The sequence below is a fragment of the Salvelinus namaycush genome, chromosome 16, assembly GCF_016432855.1.
Source record: "Salvelinus namaycush isolate Seneca chromosome 16, SaNama_1.0, whole genome shotgun sequence".
NCBI lineage: Eukaryota > Metazoa > Chordata > Actinopteri > Salmoniformes > Salmonidae > Salvelinus > Salvelinus namaycush.
This window is the reverse complement of record NC_052322.1, coordinates 38,713,319-38,730,164: the sequence shown is the minus strand read 5'-3', so window position 1 is coordinate 38,730,164 and position 16,846 is coordinate 38,713,319. Positions and strand designations below refer to the sequence as shown.

Below are 16,846 nucleotides of genomic sequence, written 5' to 3'. Positions count from 1 at the left end.
GCCCTCTGTGACTGATGCCATGAACTACAATTTTATGAGTAGTGCTATTTCTATGCAAGCATGAAGTTACTATTTCTTGTTTTTTTTGTTTTATTTTACTCCCTTTTTCCCCCCAATTTCGTGGTATCCAATTGTTAGTAGTTACTATCTTGTCTCATCGCTACAACTTCCGTACGGGCTCGGGAGAGACGAAGGTCAAAAGCCATGCGTCCTCCGAAACACAAACCACTGCACTGCTTCTTAACACAGGGAGCATCCAACCCGGAAGCCAGCCGCACCAATGTGTCGGAGGAAACACCGTGCACCTGGCGACCTTGGTTAGCGTGCACTGCGCCCGGCCCGCCACAGGAGTCGCTGGTGCGCGATGAGACAAGGATATCCCCACCGGCCAAACCCTCCCTAACCCGGACGACGCTAGGCCAATTGTGCGCAGCCCCACGGACCTCCGGTCGCGGGCGCGAACCCAGAGTCTCTGGTGGCACAGCTAGCGCTGCGATGCAGTGCCCTAGACCACTGCGCCACCCGGGAGGCCTTCTTGTGACAATTGTTGAGCTGATAGTTCAGCACTGCACACAATTATTACCTCAAGTTGGCAGTTGGTTATCTGAGCACAACAGCCTTACAGCCTCACACTGCAGCAAACGCCTGGTTTCAGCCTCTTCCTACACCGAATATGTGCTCAGAGTGGGTAACCTGTAGAGAGGGGGCTGAATGTGGCCCAGGGAACCCTCGTTTGCAGGGATTCCCTCTCCCCCTCACAGTAATGTCACTATGAGGGAGGTGTTTCCTGTCAAGATGTTTGAATACGCTCACAGACAGATGTCTCTCAAAGATCTCTACCTTTGTAGATCTCCGCTATCAGAGGTGGTCTGCACAGCTATAGACTGTTCGGGGCCAGCTCCCTGTCTTTCTGGGCCTGAGGAGGATATCCTTGTCACAGCATTACTTCGGCGACCCCATTCATATGACCCACATAAATGGTTAAAACCTTGGACAGAAAGTGTTATCTAACATTTGTTGTGTAATTCCAGGCATGCCACTTTACATCAATTAGCCAGATGATGGTCATTCTAACCCCAGGAACCTGCTCTAATTTGGGTTTGTCTCCAGATTGGAGGTGGAGAGATTAGCCTGCTGCAGGCCATGGCAGCTGGGGATCCCAGGGTTGAGCCGAGGATCCCAGGGTTGGGCAGAGGTAGCAACAATAGCACTGACCCAGTTTGGAGCGTAGTTTTGGGCTGCTTTCCCTGTCCTGAATCGGCCCTAATCCTGACCTCCAAATCCATCGTGTACTCGTTTTAGCAGATTTACAGTGTTTCTGCCACAGTGTCTCTGTATGTGTACACTGAGTATACCAAACATTAGGAACACCTTCCTAATATTGAGTTGCCCCCCCTCCCCTTTGCCCTCAGAACAGCCTGAAGTCGTCTGGGCATGAACTCTACAAGGAGTACAAAAAGCCTTCCACAGGGAAGCTGGCCCATGTTGACTCCCAATACTTCCCACAGTTCTGTCAAGTTGGATGAATGTCCTTTGGACCATTCTTGATACACACGGGAAACTTTTGAGCGTGAAAAAACCCAGCAGCTTTGCAGTTCTTGAAACACTCAAACTGGTGCGTCTGGCACTTGTATCATCCTCATCCAGAGCCAATGGCTAAATAACAGACTTTTAGTGCAAACTGGTTCTGAAATGGACTGCCATCACAATGTATAGTAGCCTAACTGGAGACTGAGGAGAGCTAGTTCTTACCTTTCAATGAATGCCTTAACACAGCCTACAAGATATGTTGCAGTACTGTGCTGTAGCCGTTGTCTGATTTATTATTGCTGAAAGACGGCAACATGAAGGAACAATGGGTCACAGACATTGCTGGTGCCACTGTCTGTCTGGATATCCCTCTGACAGAGAAACTGAGTGGACATTGCAGACAGGGTCCAGAGAGCTGGCTGGCTAGCCCTGGCTGAGAGAGCCATATTGTCTTCTTGACATCCCATATCTGCAGTTAACCCCCCCCCCCCCCCCCCCCAATTCATGCCAATGCTCCCTCCGTCTCGGTGCTGCAGACAGCAGGCCAGGGAGGCAGAGCAGAAATATTGTTCCCAATGAACAGACTGAGGATTAAACCCAGGCCAGGCTCCTTACATGCTGACCACACCAGTCGCGTCGTGTGCACATACATGTTATTCAATCATTGTACCCACACTTCTCCCGCGCATCAACGAGCGTCTGCGTGGTGCTAAAAGGTGCTAAAATAGAACTTGGTTCTATTTGTGAAGCTTGACGTGCTGCAAGTCCCGTCTCTCCCATCTCCTCATTGGTTTTTAGGAGCATATACCCATGTGGGTGATTGAAAGATGAACGGAGGTCCACAGTCCAGTTAGTGGTGGTAATGCACCTTAAAGTTGGTTGCCAACCGCCATATAAAGTCTGAAGAAGAAGAAGCCTGAAGGAGGAGAGATTACTAGAAACAATCTTGGTTTACCCTTTTATCTGTGGATTAATTGTCAGAGTAGAGGACCTTGTGCATTTAAGGTCAAATAACAACCCAATGTTTATATCCCAGGACAAATTAGCTAGCAACAGCAAGCTAGCTAGCTAAATTGCTATAAATGTTTAATTATTTTCAACCTGTCCCCAAATTAATATAGTTGGTTCAGAGTTTGTTTTGATATTTCAAACTGCGTCTGGTGTGGGTGGACAAAATCAACATGTGTGCCAAAGTGCGTGCACCCGGTCTAGTCAGCACGTTAGAGGGGGCAGCCAGACCTCCTAAAGGAAACGGATGGTATGCACATGACACGCTAATGCCCAATTCAACCACCAACACGCCATTTTCTAAGAACTCTATGGATTGGAATGGATTAGACGTCTATGTGAGGTTATTACCATATCATGCCTAAACCTAATATTTTAGTCAGGTGTTCAGTATCAGCCAATCCACAGGTAGTTTATTGATCCTCTTCCGATCCAACCATAAGTGTTCTTCCCCTGATGCTGATTCACTCCCCTTTCCCTCACACTCTTTCAGCCCTCCTCACCCCTCTCCCATTGGCACTTACATGTTAGTCATTTAGCAGACACTCTTACCCAGAGCGACTTAGTTAGTGCGTTCATCTTAAGATAGCTAGGTGGGACAACCACACATCAATCACAGTAAGCTACTTTGAGGGATAATTGATCAGCACAATCAGTGCTAGTAACGGGTGAGGAAAGTAAAGTGCGAGTGTTTAATTCACGAAAGGCTTTTTTTAAGATACTCTTTGAAGAGGTAGGGTTTCAGATGTTTTCGGGAAGATGGCCAGTGACTCTGCTATTCTAGCTTCAGGGGGAAGATGGACAGGGACTCTGCTATTCTAGCTTCAGGGGGAAGCTGGTTCCACCATTGGGGTGCCAGGACAGCGAAGAGCTTGGACTAGGCTGAGCGGGAGGGCCAAGAGACCAGAGGTGGCAGAACGGAGTACTCAGGTTGGGGTGTAAAGTGTGAGCATTAGGAAAGTATTCAGACCCCTTCCCTTTTTCCACGTCTTATTCTAAAAAAGAATGATGAGGGGGAATAAACAAAATAACAATCTACACACAATAAACTTTTTTCGCTTTGTCATTATGGGGTTTCTGGCAAATTTGCAAATGTATTAAAAATAAAAAACCTTATTTACATAAATATTCAGACACTTTTGTATGAGACCAAATTAAGGTGCATTCTGTTTCCATTGATCAACCTTGAGATGTTTCTATAACTTGATTGGAGTCCACCTGTGATAAATTAAATTGATTGGACATGTTATCAGGGCCCACAGTTGACAGTGCATGTCAGTGCAAAAACCAAACCATGAGGTTCGAAAGAATTGTTCCTCGAGCTCTGAGACAGGATTGTGTCGAGGCACAGATCTGGGGAAGGGTACCAGAAAATGTTTGAAGCATTGAAGGTCCCCAAGAACACAGTGCAGTGGCCTCCATCATTCTTAAACGGAAGAAGTTTGGAACCACCAAGACTCTTCCTAGAGCTGGCCGCCCAGCCAAACTGAGCAATCCGGGGAGAAGGTTCTTTGTCAGGGAGGTGACCAAGAACCCGATGGTCACTCTTGACAGAGCTCCAGAGTTCCTCTGTGGAGATGGGAGAACCTTCCAGAAGGACAACCATCTCTGCAGCACTCCACCAATCAAGACTTTATAGTAGAGTGGCCAGACGAAAGCCACTCCTCAGTAAAAGGCACATGACAGCCCACTTGGAGTTTGCTAAAAGGCCCCTGAAGGACGGACTGCGAGAAACAAGATTCTCTGGTCTGATGAAACAAAGATTGAACTCTTTGGCCTGAATGCCAAGCGTCATGCCTGTATGAAACCTGGCACCATCCTTATGGTGAAGCATGGTGGCAGCATCATGATATAGGGATGTTTTTCAGCGGCAGGGACTAGGAGAATAGTCAGGATCTAGGGAAAGATAATCGGAGCAAAGTACAGAGGTCCTTGATGAAAACCTGCTCCAGAGCGCTCAGGACCTCAGACTGGGGTGAAGGTTCACCTTCCAATAGGAAAATGACCCTATGCACACAGCCAAAACAATGCAGAAGTGGCTTCGGGACAAGTCTCTGAATGTCCTTGAGTGGCCAAGCAAGAGCCCGGACATGAACCCGATCAAACATCTCTGGAGAGACCTGAAAATAACTGTGCAGTGACGTTCCCCATCCAACCTGACAGAGCTTGAGAGGATCTGCAGAGAAGAATGGGAGAAACTCCCCAAATACAGGTGTGCCAAGCTTGTAGCGTCATACCTACGAAGACTAGGTGCTGTAATCGCTGCCAAAGGTGCTTCAACGAAGTACTGAGTAAAGGGTCTGAAATGCTTATGTACATGTGATATTTCAATATTTAATTTGTAATAAATTTGCAAAAAAATCTACCTGTTTTTGCTTTGTCATTGTGTGGTATTGTGTGTAGATTGATGAAGGAAAAAAACTATTCAATACATTTTAGAATAAGGCTGTAACGTAACAAAGTGGAAAAAGTTGAGGGGTCTGAAACTTTCCGAATGCACTGTAGCCTGCTCTTAAATGCTAGTAAAACTAAATGCATGCTCTTCAACCGATCGCTGCCCCTACCCGCCCGCCCGCCCAGCATCGCTACTCTGGCTTAGAATATGTGGACAACTACAAATACCTAGGTGTCTGGTTAGACTGTAAACTCTCCTTCCAGACTCACATTAAGCATCTCCAATCAAAAATTACATTTAGAATCGGCTTCCTATATCGCAACAATGCCTCCTTCACTCATGCTGCCAGACATATCTTCGTAAAACTGACTATCCTACCGATCCTTGACTTCAGCGATGTCATTTACAAAATAGCCTCCAACACTCTACTCAACAAATTGGATGCAGTCTATCACAGTGCCATCCGATTTGTCACCAAAGCCCCATATACTACCCACCACTGCGACCTGTATGCTCTCGTTGGCTGGCCCTCGCTTCATATTTGTCACCAAACCCACTGGCTCCAGGTCATCTATAAGTCTTTGCTAGGTAAAGCCCCGCCTTATCTTAGCTCACTGGTCTCCATAGCAACACCCACCCGTAGCACGCGCTCCAGCAGGTATATCTCACTGGTCATCCCCAAAGCCAACACCCCCTTTGGCTGCCTCTCCTTCCAGTACTCTGCTGCCAATGACTGAAACAAATTGTAAAAATCACTGAAGCTGGAGTCTTATATCTCCCTCACTAACTATAAGCATCAGCTGTCAGAGCAGCTTACCGATCACTGCACCTGTACACAGCCCATCTGTAAATAGCCCAACGAACTACCTCATCCCCATTTCTTTCTTTTTCTCTTTTGCACCCCAGTATCTATACTTGCACATCATCATCTGCACATCTATCACTCGTGTTAATGCTAAATTGTAATTATTTCGCCACTATGGACTTTTTATTGCCTTACCTCCCTAATCTTAATACATTTGCACACACTGTATATACATTTTTCTATTGTGTTATTGACTGTACGTTTGTTTATCTCATGTGTAACTGTGTTGTTTTGTCGCACTGCTTTGCTTTATCTTGGCCAGGTCGCAGTTGTAAATGAGAACTTCTTCTCAACTGGCCTACCTGGTTAAATAAAAAATAAACAAAGCCTGAAGGTAGGGAGGGGCAGTTCCTCTTGTTGCTCCGTAGGCAAGTACCATGGTCTTGTAGTGGATGCGCGTTTCGACTGGAAGCCGGTGGAGTTTTTGCGGAGGAGCGGGGTGACATGGTAGAATTTGTTCAACCTACTGGCCCACCTGACCTTCTAAATGCAATTACAAAGGGCTACTGAGTGCCCAGACGACCCTGAGAGCTTTGTGCAGCAAGAAACACACTCCCTCACTCCCTCCCCCTTCTTCTTCCACGTCTCTCTCGAGCTTCCATTCACACCGCCTCGCCACTCCCTCAGTCTCTCTCCCTCTCTCCCTCCCCTCTCACACACATTCTCCTCCCATCTTTTGATGGGACCAGCTGCTTACGAAAAAATTTCAGTCGTTCCTTGTGGGCTCTCTCCGTTCTGTCGCTGCCCCCTCTCCGCCGTCATCTCTCCGCCACTACCGCCCCTTTCACAGACAACACAGGGACAGACAGCACTCTTCTCTCCTTTCTCTGGCTGACAAAATGACAGCCGTTATGGACCTCAACCAGATTGCCATTGCCTGTTCGGCCATTGCTGTGGTGGTGAGTGAGACTGTCTGTTAGATTGTGTGGGGTTGTGTTTATTGCTGATACCATCGCCAGTCACCCTCCGTGGCCTGCCTGTTGCTGGAGTTCTGAGCAGCAGTGTGTTCGATTTCTCTGGGTTGTTTCTCGGGGTGTGATCTCTATGGCATGGGAAAGTGGGTGTTAGGCAGTGTGGTGATGTGGGCGAGCGTATGACTGAGGAAACAAAAACCTGCTGAGCATATTTGTGCTAGTGAGTGTGACTGTGTTGTGTTCGTGACGAAGAGATAATGCATCTGTCTTTGTCTCTGTCTCTCTGTGTGTGTTTTATTCACCCTCTTACTGATGCCGATCCAGCGAAAGGCGAATGAACAGTGTTGTCAGTGTATCAATACACCAGGCAGGTAAAGGGTTTGTCACAGTCAGGGGCCTTGAGAATATCAATCAGACTGAGGGAAATGTGACAGGCGTCTAGCAAGTGGAAGGCATTGCGAAGGTGGGAAGAGTACAGAGACTGCATTGTTTACCCCATCCAGTGGAGTGAAGGGTGTGACAAGAGGAATGGGGGTGGGTTTAGTCCTGGGGTTTAGCCCTGGGGGTGGAGTTTAGCCCTGGGGGTGGAGTTTAGCCCTGGGGGTGGAGTTTAGCCCTGGGGGTGGGGTTTAGTTCTGGGGGTGGGGTTTAGTTCTGGGGGTGGGGTTTAGTTCTGGGGGTGGGGTTTAGTTCTGGGGGTGGGGTTTAGTCCTGGGGGTGAGTTTAGCCCTGGGGGTGGGGTTTAGCCCTGGGGGTGGGGTTTAGTTCTGGGGGTGGGGTTTAGTCCTGGGGGTGGGGTTTAGTTCTGGGGGTGGGGTTTAGTTCTGGGGGTGGGGTTTAGTTCTGGGGGTGGGGTTTAGCCCTGGGGGTGGGTTTAGCCCTGGGGTGGGTTTAGCCCTGTGGGGTTTAGCCCTGGGGGTGGGGTTTAGCCCTGTGGGGTTTAGCCCTGGGGGTGGGGTTTAGTCCTGGGCGAGCGAGGGACCAGATTTATTTTTTAAATGGACGATCCGCTTGCTTACTGAGTCACTACCTGGTTCCACTGTGTGGACTGGACCTGACTGGTTCCTGCTCTTCCTTCACTTCCTTCACTGCGTTCAGTGGTGGTGTGGTCCTGCCTAGACTAAAACACAGACTCCTACCACACAATGGGTTAGGTTATCCATCTCTCCTCCCTGTGTCTCTTTCGCCCCAGGCTACTGGGAGACGTACACACTACAACCACACATAGATACAGTACAATGCCATTAAAATCATTGAGGATGACACCAAAAAGTTTAAACGTATTCTATTGTGGTCCTCATGAAAATACATGCAAACAAAATATACACGATTATAACATGAAAACAAAATGCTTCTCAAATTCATCTCAATAGGGAGGAAACCGTAAAAGGAATAAAATAGATGACCAAGTAACGTTAATTGAAACAATTATACTTTCTTTAACCCTGTGCCGTTTTAAAGCATTTTGTCCATGAACCATTTCTTAACTCCCTAGCGTACGGATGGTTTTGATAAGGTTTGGTCCACCATTCCGTTCCTCTGCACCAGTGTTAAGGACAGAGCTCAGCGGTCTGATAGTGACAACAGGGAATCTGGTGTGATGGCTGTGGGAGAAATGTAATGAAATTAAATTAACCAGATATGTAACTGGGGGTAAGTTCATGTATAACTTTTAAAAACCTTCTACAGTTTGAGATGAACTGGAAGCCAGTTAATTTTCCTGAAATGATTAGGATCCATGTGCGTCCTAGGGCTGAGCTTGAGTATAATTCTCATTAGTTTGTTTTGGTGTGTTTTGAAGTTTGTCCATCAGGTTTTAGGGTTATGGCATTGAACAATGAGATACAAGCATGGTCATAGTGGCACTGTATCAGAGATGTTGCCAAGGTCCTCAGTCTCTGTATCCAGGAACTTGGCTACCTTTGCCAGGAACTTTTTCCTGAAGTGAACCTTCTAAATGTTCACTTGTCATGTGTTGGTCTAGTTCACATCCCAGAGCATTTTTCCTTCACCTCTACACCATTACACTTGACTGAGAAGTTGGAAGAGTTTCTCACTTTGTGTTTGGAACCAAACAGGATACATTGTCTTCCCTAAATGCAGAGACTGTTGTCGGATAACCACTTACTGACTTTGGTCAGTTGGCTGCTTAGGTTCTTTTCAATGGTCTCGTTTTCCTAATGTGAAACCAAGAGGGCAGCATCATCCACATACAGGAACAGAGGGCATGAACAGGCAGAGTCCATGTCATTTAGGTAGAGTAACAAATCGAAGACCCCAAAAATGCTCCCCAGGGGTACATCACAGTTTATCTCCTTAGCGTCAGACGGTGTCCTGCCCACATCCACCCTTTGGATCCTATCAGTTAGGTATGACGTCACCCATAATAAGGAGCTGTTTCCAAAACCAATTATGTTCAGTTGGTACAACTAAATATCATGGTTCACAGTATGAAATGCTTTTTGTATGTCAAGCATGACCATAGCACAGAAGTTGCCCTTTGTGTGAATTCAATTTCATGCTTGATAAAATCTGTCAAGTATAGCAAACAAGTGTCAGTAGAATAGGATTGTGTAAAACAGACTGAAGATCATATACAATGTTATGGTCATCATGTACTTTATGACCTGTTCATGGAGTGCTCTTCCTAAAACATTTGAAAAGACACTGAAGATTGACACTGGTCTGTATTTCCCTTGTTCAACTTGGCTTCCTTTCTTGTATAAAGGAACAACTCTTGCATGTTTAAACTCTTGTGGTACCTTTCCATGTTGAATGGAAACACTGATGTGTCTTTTTACATGACATCCTATAGGATCAGCAGCATCACTTAGGAATCTAGCTGGGATCCAATCGTGTTCCTTTCTGTTTGTCAAGATCGTTAAACATCTTTGTAACCGTTGAAACCTCGTAAATGCAAACTGTCCTTTGGAGATGCCGTTGACTGAATAATAGGTTTCAATAGGATGGTTTCCAAAGGTTCCAGAGTATTCTGGGAGTTGGTCAACAGGGTTGCTAGTAATGGTGGTGGACAACTCTTGAATGTTTATCAGAACACCTGCCTCTCCTGCTGCTGAACCATCCTTGAATCCTTCTTCCTCATTTAGCATAAAGTGGCTCTACAAAACAACCCCACCGACAAGATTATTGCCATGTTGCTTTTCTCTCTATAATATGGAAAAGCAGGATCCGTGTTGTCGTGGTAACCGATAGTGTTCAGCTTTTCTCTTTAACTTGTTCCGTATTAATTGCCTCCTCTCGGTCTGTCTTTGTTGTCGTTCAGAGGGGGTGAATTTGAGGCTTTTACCAATGAATACTAACATTTTAGGCTTTTACCAATGAATACTAACATTTTAGGCTTCATCAAAACAAAAATAGTATGGCTATTGTTTACACCTCAAACCCCCTCAAATGCCACCTCAGATCCACATGCCCCTTTTGAGAAATGGGTCCAAACTTGCAGTGCTCTCTGAATGACACGATCTAGACCAAGGGTAGTAGGGCTGGAAATTACCAGTGACCTCACTATTCTATATGTATTGCAACTCGATTTTGTGATTCGATGGTTCCGAACATATTGCTCACGATATGTCTGCTGCAGAGGGACAAGAGAGCCATGAGAAAACGTGTTTTGATCTGTCATGGAAATAAAAGTGCTGAAAACAAACTGGCTCCCTAATTTAAAAACTAGAGATCAATCTATGAAGGGGGAAATCATGAGTTTTTACTAGAGGTACTGCCAACTAGTGCAAAAATATTGTCAATGATACAATATATCATCAAAAATAGTATATAATTCTCCCCCCATCACTAAGGGGTAGGCAACTATATTCAAACGTGGGACGATTTCTGTCTGGATGGAGAGTTGGCTGGGCCGGAACATAATTATCATTTGTACACTGCAAATTGGCCACAACTAAGCCAAAAAATAGGTTATATTTGAAAATAAGTTGACACTTTATTTGGATAGTCCGTCTATCTACTAACCCTAGCTCTATCCTAACCCTTATCTTAACCCTAACCTAAATCCTTACCCTAGCCCTTATTCTAAACCTAACCGTAACCTTAGCAGTTGCTTGTCAACAGATAGTCCATCTGTAGATGATCATACTATCAACAAACTATCTGTTGACAAGCAACTGCTTGCTAAGGTTACGGTTAGGTTTAGAATAAGGGCTAGGGTAAGGATTTAGGTTAGAGTTAGGATAGAGCTAGGGTTAGTAGATAGACGGACTATCCAAATAAAGTGTGACTGAAAATAACAATTTCATACCTTGATTACATTGAGACACAAGTACATTTTTTTACAAAAAAGCCCATTCTCAGGATACTGCTGCAGCAGATCACCTCATCACATGACCCCTGATCTAGACATGGCAGCCTGTTCTTCTCAGGATACTGCTGCAGCAGATCCCCTCATCACATGACCCCTGATCTAGACATGGCAGCCTGTTCTTCTCAGGATACTGCTGCAGCAGATCCCCTCTCCTCATCACATGACCCCTGATCTAGACATGGCAGCCTGTTCTTCTCAGGATACTGCTGCAGCAGATCCCCTCATCACATGACCCCTGATCTAGACGTGGCAGCCTGTTCTTCTCAGGATACTGCTGCAGCAGATCCCCTCATCACATGACCCCTGATCTAGACATGGCAGCCTGTTCTTCTCAGGATACTGCTGCAGCAGATCCCCTCATCACATGACCCCTGATCTAGACATGGCAGCCTGTTCTTCTCAGGATACTGCTGCAGCAGATCCCCTCATCACATGACCCCTGATCTAGACGTGGCAGCCTGTTCTTCTCAGGATACTGCTGCAGCAGATCCCCTCATCACATGACCCCTGATCTAGACATGGCAGCCTGTTCTTCTCAGGATACTGCTGCAGCAGATCCCCTCTCCTCATCACATGACCCCTGATCTAGACATGGCAGCCTGTTCTTCTCAGGATACTGCTGCAGCAGATCCCCTCATCACATGACCCCTGATCTAGACATGGCAGCCTGTTCTTCTCAGGATACTGCTGCAGCAGATCCCCTCTCCTCATCACATGACCCCTGATCTAGACATGGCAGCCTGTTCTTCTCAGGATACTGCTGCAGCAGATCCCCTCTCCTCATCACATGACCCCTGATCTAGACATGGCAGCCTGTTCTTCTCAGGATACTGCTGCAGCAGATCCCCTCATCACATGACCCCTGATCTAGACATGGCAGCCTGTTCTTCTCAGGATACTGCTGCAGCAGATCCCCTCATCACATGACCCCTGATCTAGACATGGCAGCCTGTTCTTCTCAGGATATCCCTGCAGCAGATCCCCTCATCACATGACCCCTGATCTAGACATGGCAGCCTGTTCTTCTCAGGATACTGCTGCAGCAGATCCCCTCTCCTCATCACATGACCCCTCCATTGTGACAAGCCAGATATCAGCAGTGCACAGCCGCTCAACCTTGTGCCAGGAATACATAAAACGGTTATTGGGACTGCTGCTGTTTTCAAAGCACCGAGTGGTTTGTTTTGTTTGGTCAAGGCCACCATTGACTCGGAAGCTATTTGAGGTCATTGACGTTTCAGAAGAAAAAGCAATGTTGTTTTTTGTCTTTCTCTCAGGCTTCCATTTCATCTGGTAGATAAAAGCCCCAGGCTACAAAATATATTTCTCTTTTTAGTTTTTTTTTTATCCTTCAGTTGTGGCAATCCTTGTCTACTGAAGCCTCTTTGATCAGAGTCGTCATATTCAACATGGTTACAGGTGTCTGTATGAGGGACCAAGCTGATGGCACCTCACATGTATCCTCCATCTCTCACAAACACAACCTTTCACACAGCCAAGCCCTTCAACCGCAGCTTCTATTTGTACTCCTCACCACCCAGATAGGAGTGTTACCCTGCCAGGTGTCAGCGCAGCTGAGGGAGGTGTTTATACAGGCTAGGGTTGAACAACTACAATCCGTATTGTATTTGCTTTTTGCTGTCATGGCTGAATAGACTGGTTTAGCCTAATCTCTAACCCACCCCCTCCCAGCCCCCATGGTGTTGAGTGTTGCTCAATGTTCTGGTGACGTGGCTGATTCTGAACAGTTGTTGAGGGCCTCATGTCTCAGCGTGGAGTCCTTCCATCCAGTTTAGATCTCTGACGCAGTACGGCCCTCAAACCGCCGTCTCTGTGGTTTTCAGCTGCACCAATGGACGGAAGCTGAACACTGTGACATAGCCACACGCATTTTAGTAGTGTTCCTATATTTAGGTCTCTGCTTGTTGATTGGTTTTCTCGCTAAAACTAAATGACCACCATGCCATTAATGCTACCAGACAGAAACATGCCTCACACTAGGCTGTAGTAGCACTGTGCTTACTAGTAAACTATATGGTTGTATCACACCTCTATATGCATTGCCTTCATTAACTTTTTGATGTTGATGTGTTCCTGTGTTGAATAAACGGCATATGTGGAAGAAGTTAACTCTACCTACATGTACATATTACCTCAACTAACTGAAGCCCCTGCATATTGACTCTGTACCGGTACCCCCCTGTATATATTGTTATTTTTTTTACTGCTGCTCTTTAATTACTTGTTACTTTTATCTCTTATTCTTGTCTGTATTTTTTGAAACTGCACTCTTGGTTAGGGCCTTTAAGTAAGAATTTCACTAAGGTCTACTACACCTGTTATATTCGGAGCATGTGACTAATAACATTTGATATGATTTGAAGTTGTGACCTGTTAAATGACGTGTAATGTTGAATTAGCGTCAGGTCTAAGGGCTGTGGACAGACAGAGATTCCCATCCCCACGTAATTACATTAGCCAGACGTCAGATGATGTTATCTGTGAGACGGGACAGGTAGAGGGCCCTCTACTTATCCACACATCTGCGTATGGCGTGAGACTCTACAGTGTGCACATATGCGTCTGGTGTGGCGCCAACAGCACCTCCTGACATTAGCCGTGCCGCTCACATGCAGCGGTCATTGACCACAGAGATATGGGTCATGATGATCCAGCCAGTCAGTTTTCAATCTAGGTCATCCTCTAGGCTACCTGCTAAAGAGGACCCAGTTTTCATCATGACCTGCACGTCCTGAAATTATTTTCTCTCTCCTGATACTTAGCCTCGCTGAGGAAGTGATTTTCTGTCTCCTACTGACACATTGAAAATCACTTCCTCAGCGAGGCTAATTGTCAGTAGGAGACCGAAAATCACTTCCTCAGCGAGGATGTCTCCTACTCGGTGTATGAATGAATAATACATGTTTTTTTCTCATCTGCACCTGTATAGTGCTATGACTGACTGGCACTAAAAGGCTGGCTCCTCTAAGCTCCACAGACACCGCTGGCCCTGACCCAGACCATGCTGTCTTGTGTTTCAGGAGCATGACATCGAGACCCCCCATGGTGTTCTGCACGTGACGATGAGGGGCACCCCCAAGGGCAATAGACCAGTCATCCTCACCTACCATGACATTGGTCTCAACCGTGAGTGTACACACATTCAGGCTCTCATTGGCCTAGCTAGGCTTTGAAATCTCTCCAAACACCCCTAAAATGCATAATATCACGGGTGAATTGTCATTAGAACAGTTGACGCTGTAGAGATGTAAGAAACTGGAGGGTTGAAGGTAGAAATCTCTGAGCATTGGGGATATGAGCCACTATGTCAGACTCCACCAGTTGGCTGCCTCATTGTAAAACAACACTGATAGTTTCAGTATATTTTTTGGTTGATTACTGGTATGGGATGGGATTTGTTGACATGCTCAATATTACATTCAGTGTTGTCGTTTTTGTTAAATGTCTATTTGAGTAGGACCCATAAATGAGGTGACTTTAAACAGTGCTGGGTCTCTCTTCCCCCCCCTGCAGATAAGTCCTGTTTCAACACACTGTTCAACTTTGAAGACATGCAGGAGATCACATCCCACTTTGCTGTGGTCCACGTGGACGCCCCAGGACAGCAGGAGGGTGCTCCCCCATTCCCCACAGGGTGAGAGACCAGTTCACTCAAGTCATCATCCTCAACATCATGTAATAATATCACCACAAGTATCAACACAGTCATGATTGATATTGTAGATCTGAATAAATGGTGGCTATGTCATCAGAGCCAGAGTAAACCATGAGGTCCTCTGGCTGCACCCCGTCCTCTGGCCCCGCCTCCCCATCCCCTGGCCCCGCCTACCCTTCCCCTGGCCGTGCCTCCCCTTCCTCTGTGTGAGTGAGTGAAAGGACCGTTTCAGACCAGGAGTCAGCCGGCCGGCCAGAACATGACATGGTGCCTGGATAGAATAGGTATCTGGCTTTGGACTTTCATCAACTTGATGGGAGGGTGTGCTGCTCCAGGTGTCTGGTAGTGTCTCTGGTCATCAGTCCGTTTTAAAAAACTAAACGGAGTCTGTTTGTCCCAGGTACCAATACCCTACAAACCTATCTGTCTGTTTGTCCCAGGTACCAGTACCCTACAAACCTATCTGTCTGTTTGTCCCAGGTACCAGTACCCTACAAACCTATCTGTCTGTTTGTCCCAGGTACCAGTACCCTACAAACCTATCTGTCTGTTTGTCCCAGGTACCAGTACCCTACAAACCTATCTGTCTGTTTGTCCCAGGTACCAGTACCCTACAAACCTATCTGTCTGTTTGTCCCAGGTACCAGTACCCTACAAACCTATCTGTCTGTTTGTCCCAGGTACCAGTACCCTACAAACCTATCTGTCTGTTTGTCCCAGGTACCAGTACCCTACCATGGATGAGCTGTCTGAGATGCTGCCGTCTGTCATGACTCAGCTGAAGTAAGTTCTCCTGCGGTGTTTCCATCATAGATATAGAACCCTATATTGTCTATGGTTTCCATATCTACCTCTTACACTGTCGTTTAATGACTTTAATTGTTGTTCCATCTTCATGGAGGCTTATATTTTTCTCTCCCCTTTCCCCAGGGTGAACAGTGTGATTGGGATTGGAGTTGGAGCTGGAGCCTACATCCTGTCCAGACTGGCTGTAAGTCCCCATTCCTCCTAGTTCTCCATATACCACATGAACTCCTGCTCACCCTGCTTGTTTCCAAACATATAACAGGATCATTTGTTAAGACAAAGGTCTTTAAGGGATAATTCGAGATTTTGGCAATGATGACCTTTATCTGTTTCCCCAGAGTCAAATGAACGTGTGGATGCCATTTTTATGTCTCTGTGTCCAGTATGAAGGAAGTTCGAGCTAGTTTCGCGAGACAGTGCTAGCTAGCGTAATGACTGGAAATCTATGGTATCTGCTAGCATCTGCACTACTCAGTCTGTCCTCTGTCTTCAATAATAACTGGGCTGAACAAGGATGAACAGAGCACTCTATCTCCACTAACAAAATATGTTTACTACTTCTTCAACATAGATAAGGTATACTTTCACAAACTCTCTCTTTCCCTCTCTTGTTGTTGTGTACATTCCTCTCTCCTGCGGTCTGTGTGTATCTAACCTAATGTAGCCGATGTAAAACTGTACCCATCTCGGTCCGAGCCAGAAAAAAGACGCAATGGAATATGGTCATTGCAGTTAATTACCACAGCGCAGCGTCCCACGTAGTTCTGGACATGAATGATTAGATTTCTCTCTAGAGAAACGGCGCGTTGGGCTCACAATTTTTTTTTTTATACTGAATAAAAATATAAACGCAACATATAAAGTGTTGTTTCGTGAGCTGAAGTAAAAGATCCCAGAATTTTCCATACCAGACCATTCCAAAAAGCTTAGTTGTCTCCAATTTTGTGCAGAACTTGTGCAATTTTGTGCATTTCTCCTTTGCCAATATAATCCATCCACCTGACAGGTGTGGCATATCAAGAAGCTGATTAAACAGCATGGTTATTACACAGATGCACCTTGTGCTGGGGACAGTAAAAGGCCACTCTAAAATATGTGGTTGTCACACAAGATGTCGAGAAAGCGTGCAATTGGCATGCTGGCAGACTGTCCACCAGTCCTGCGTGCGGCAGGTAGCCTAGCGGTTAAAACCGTTGGACCAGTAACCGAGAGGTCGCTGGTTCGAATCCCCGAAACCGACTAGGGGGGAAATCTGTCTGTGCCCTTGAGAAAGCCTACATTTGTGTGCTGCCCTGCTTCCTCCGCTGCTGGGCCC

At 46.2% G+C, this 16,846-nt stretch overlaps 1 protein-coding gene across 3 annotated transcripts in view; it reads left to right on the top strand.

Moving 5' to 3' along the window:
* The window catches only part of LOC120061423 (protein NDRG3-like), a 58,347-nt gene that overhangs the window by 29,334 nt on the left and 12,167 nt on the right, over positions 1 to 16,846 (top strand). For all 3 annotated transcript variants that reach the window (XM_039011220.1, XM_039011219.1, XM_039011221.1), the window contains exons 4-7: positions 14,090 to 14,195; positions 14,583 to 14,703; positions 15,445 to 15,507; positions 15,655 to 15,715. In XM_039011220.1, the coding sequence (XP_038867148.1) occupies positions 14,090 to 14,195; positions 14,583 to 14,703; positions 15,445 to 15,507; positions 15,655 to 15,715 (351 nt within the window). The remainder of the gene's footprint in view (positions 1 to 14,089; positions 14,196 to 14,582; positions 14,704 to 15,444; positions 15,508 to 15,654; positions 15,716 to 16,846) is intronic.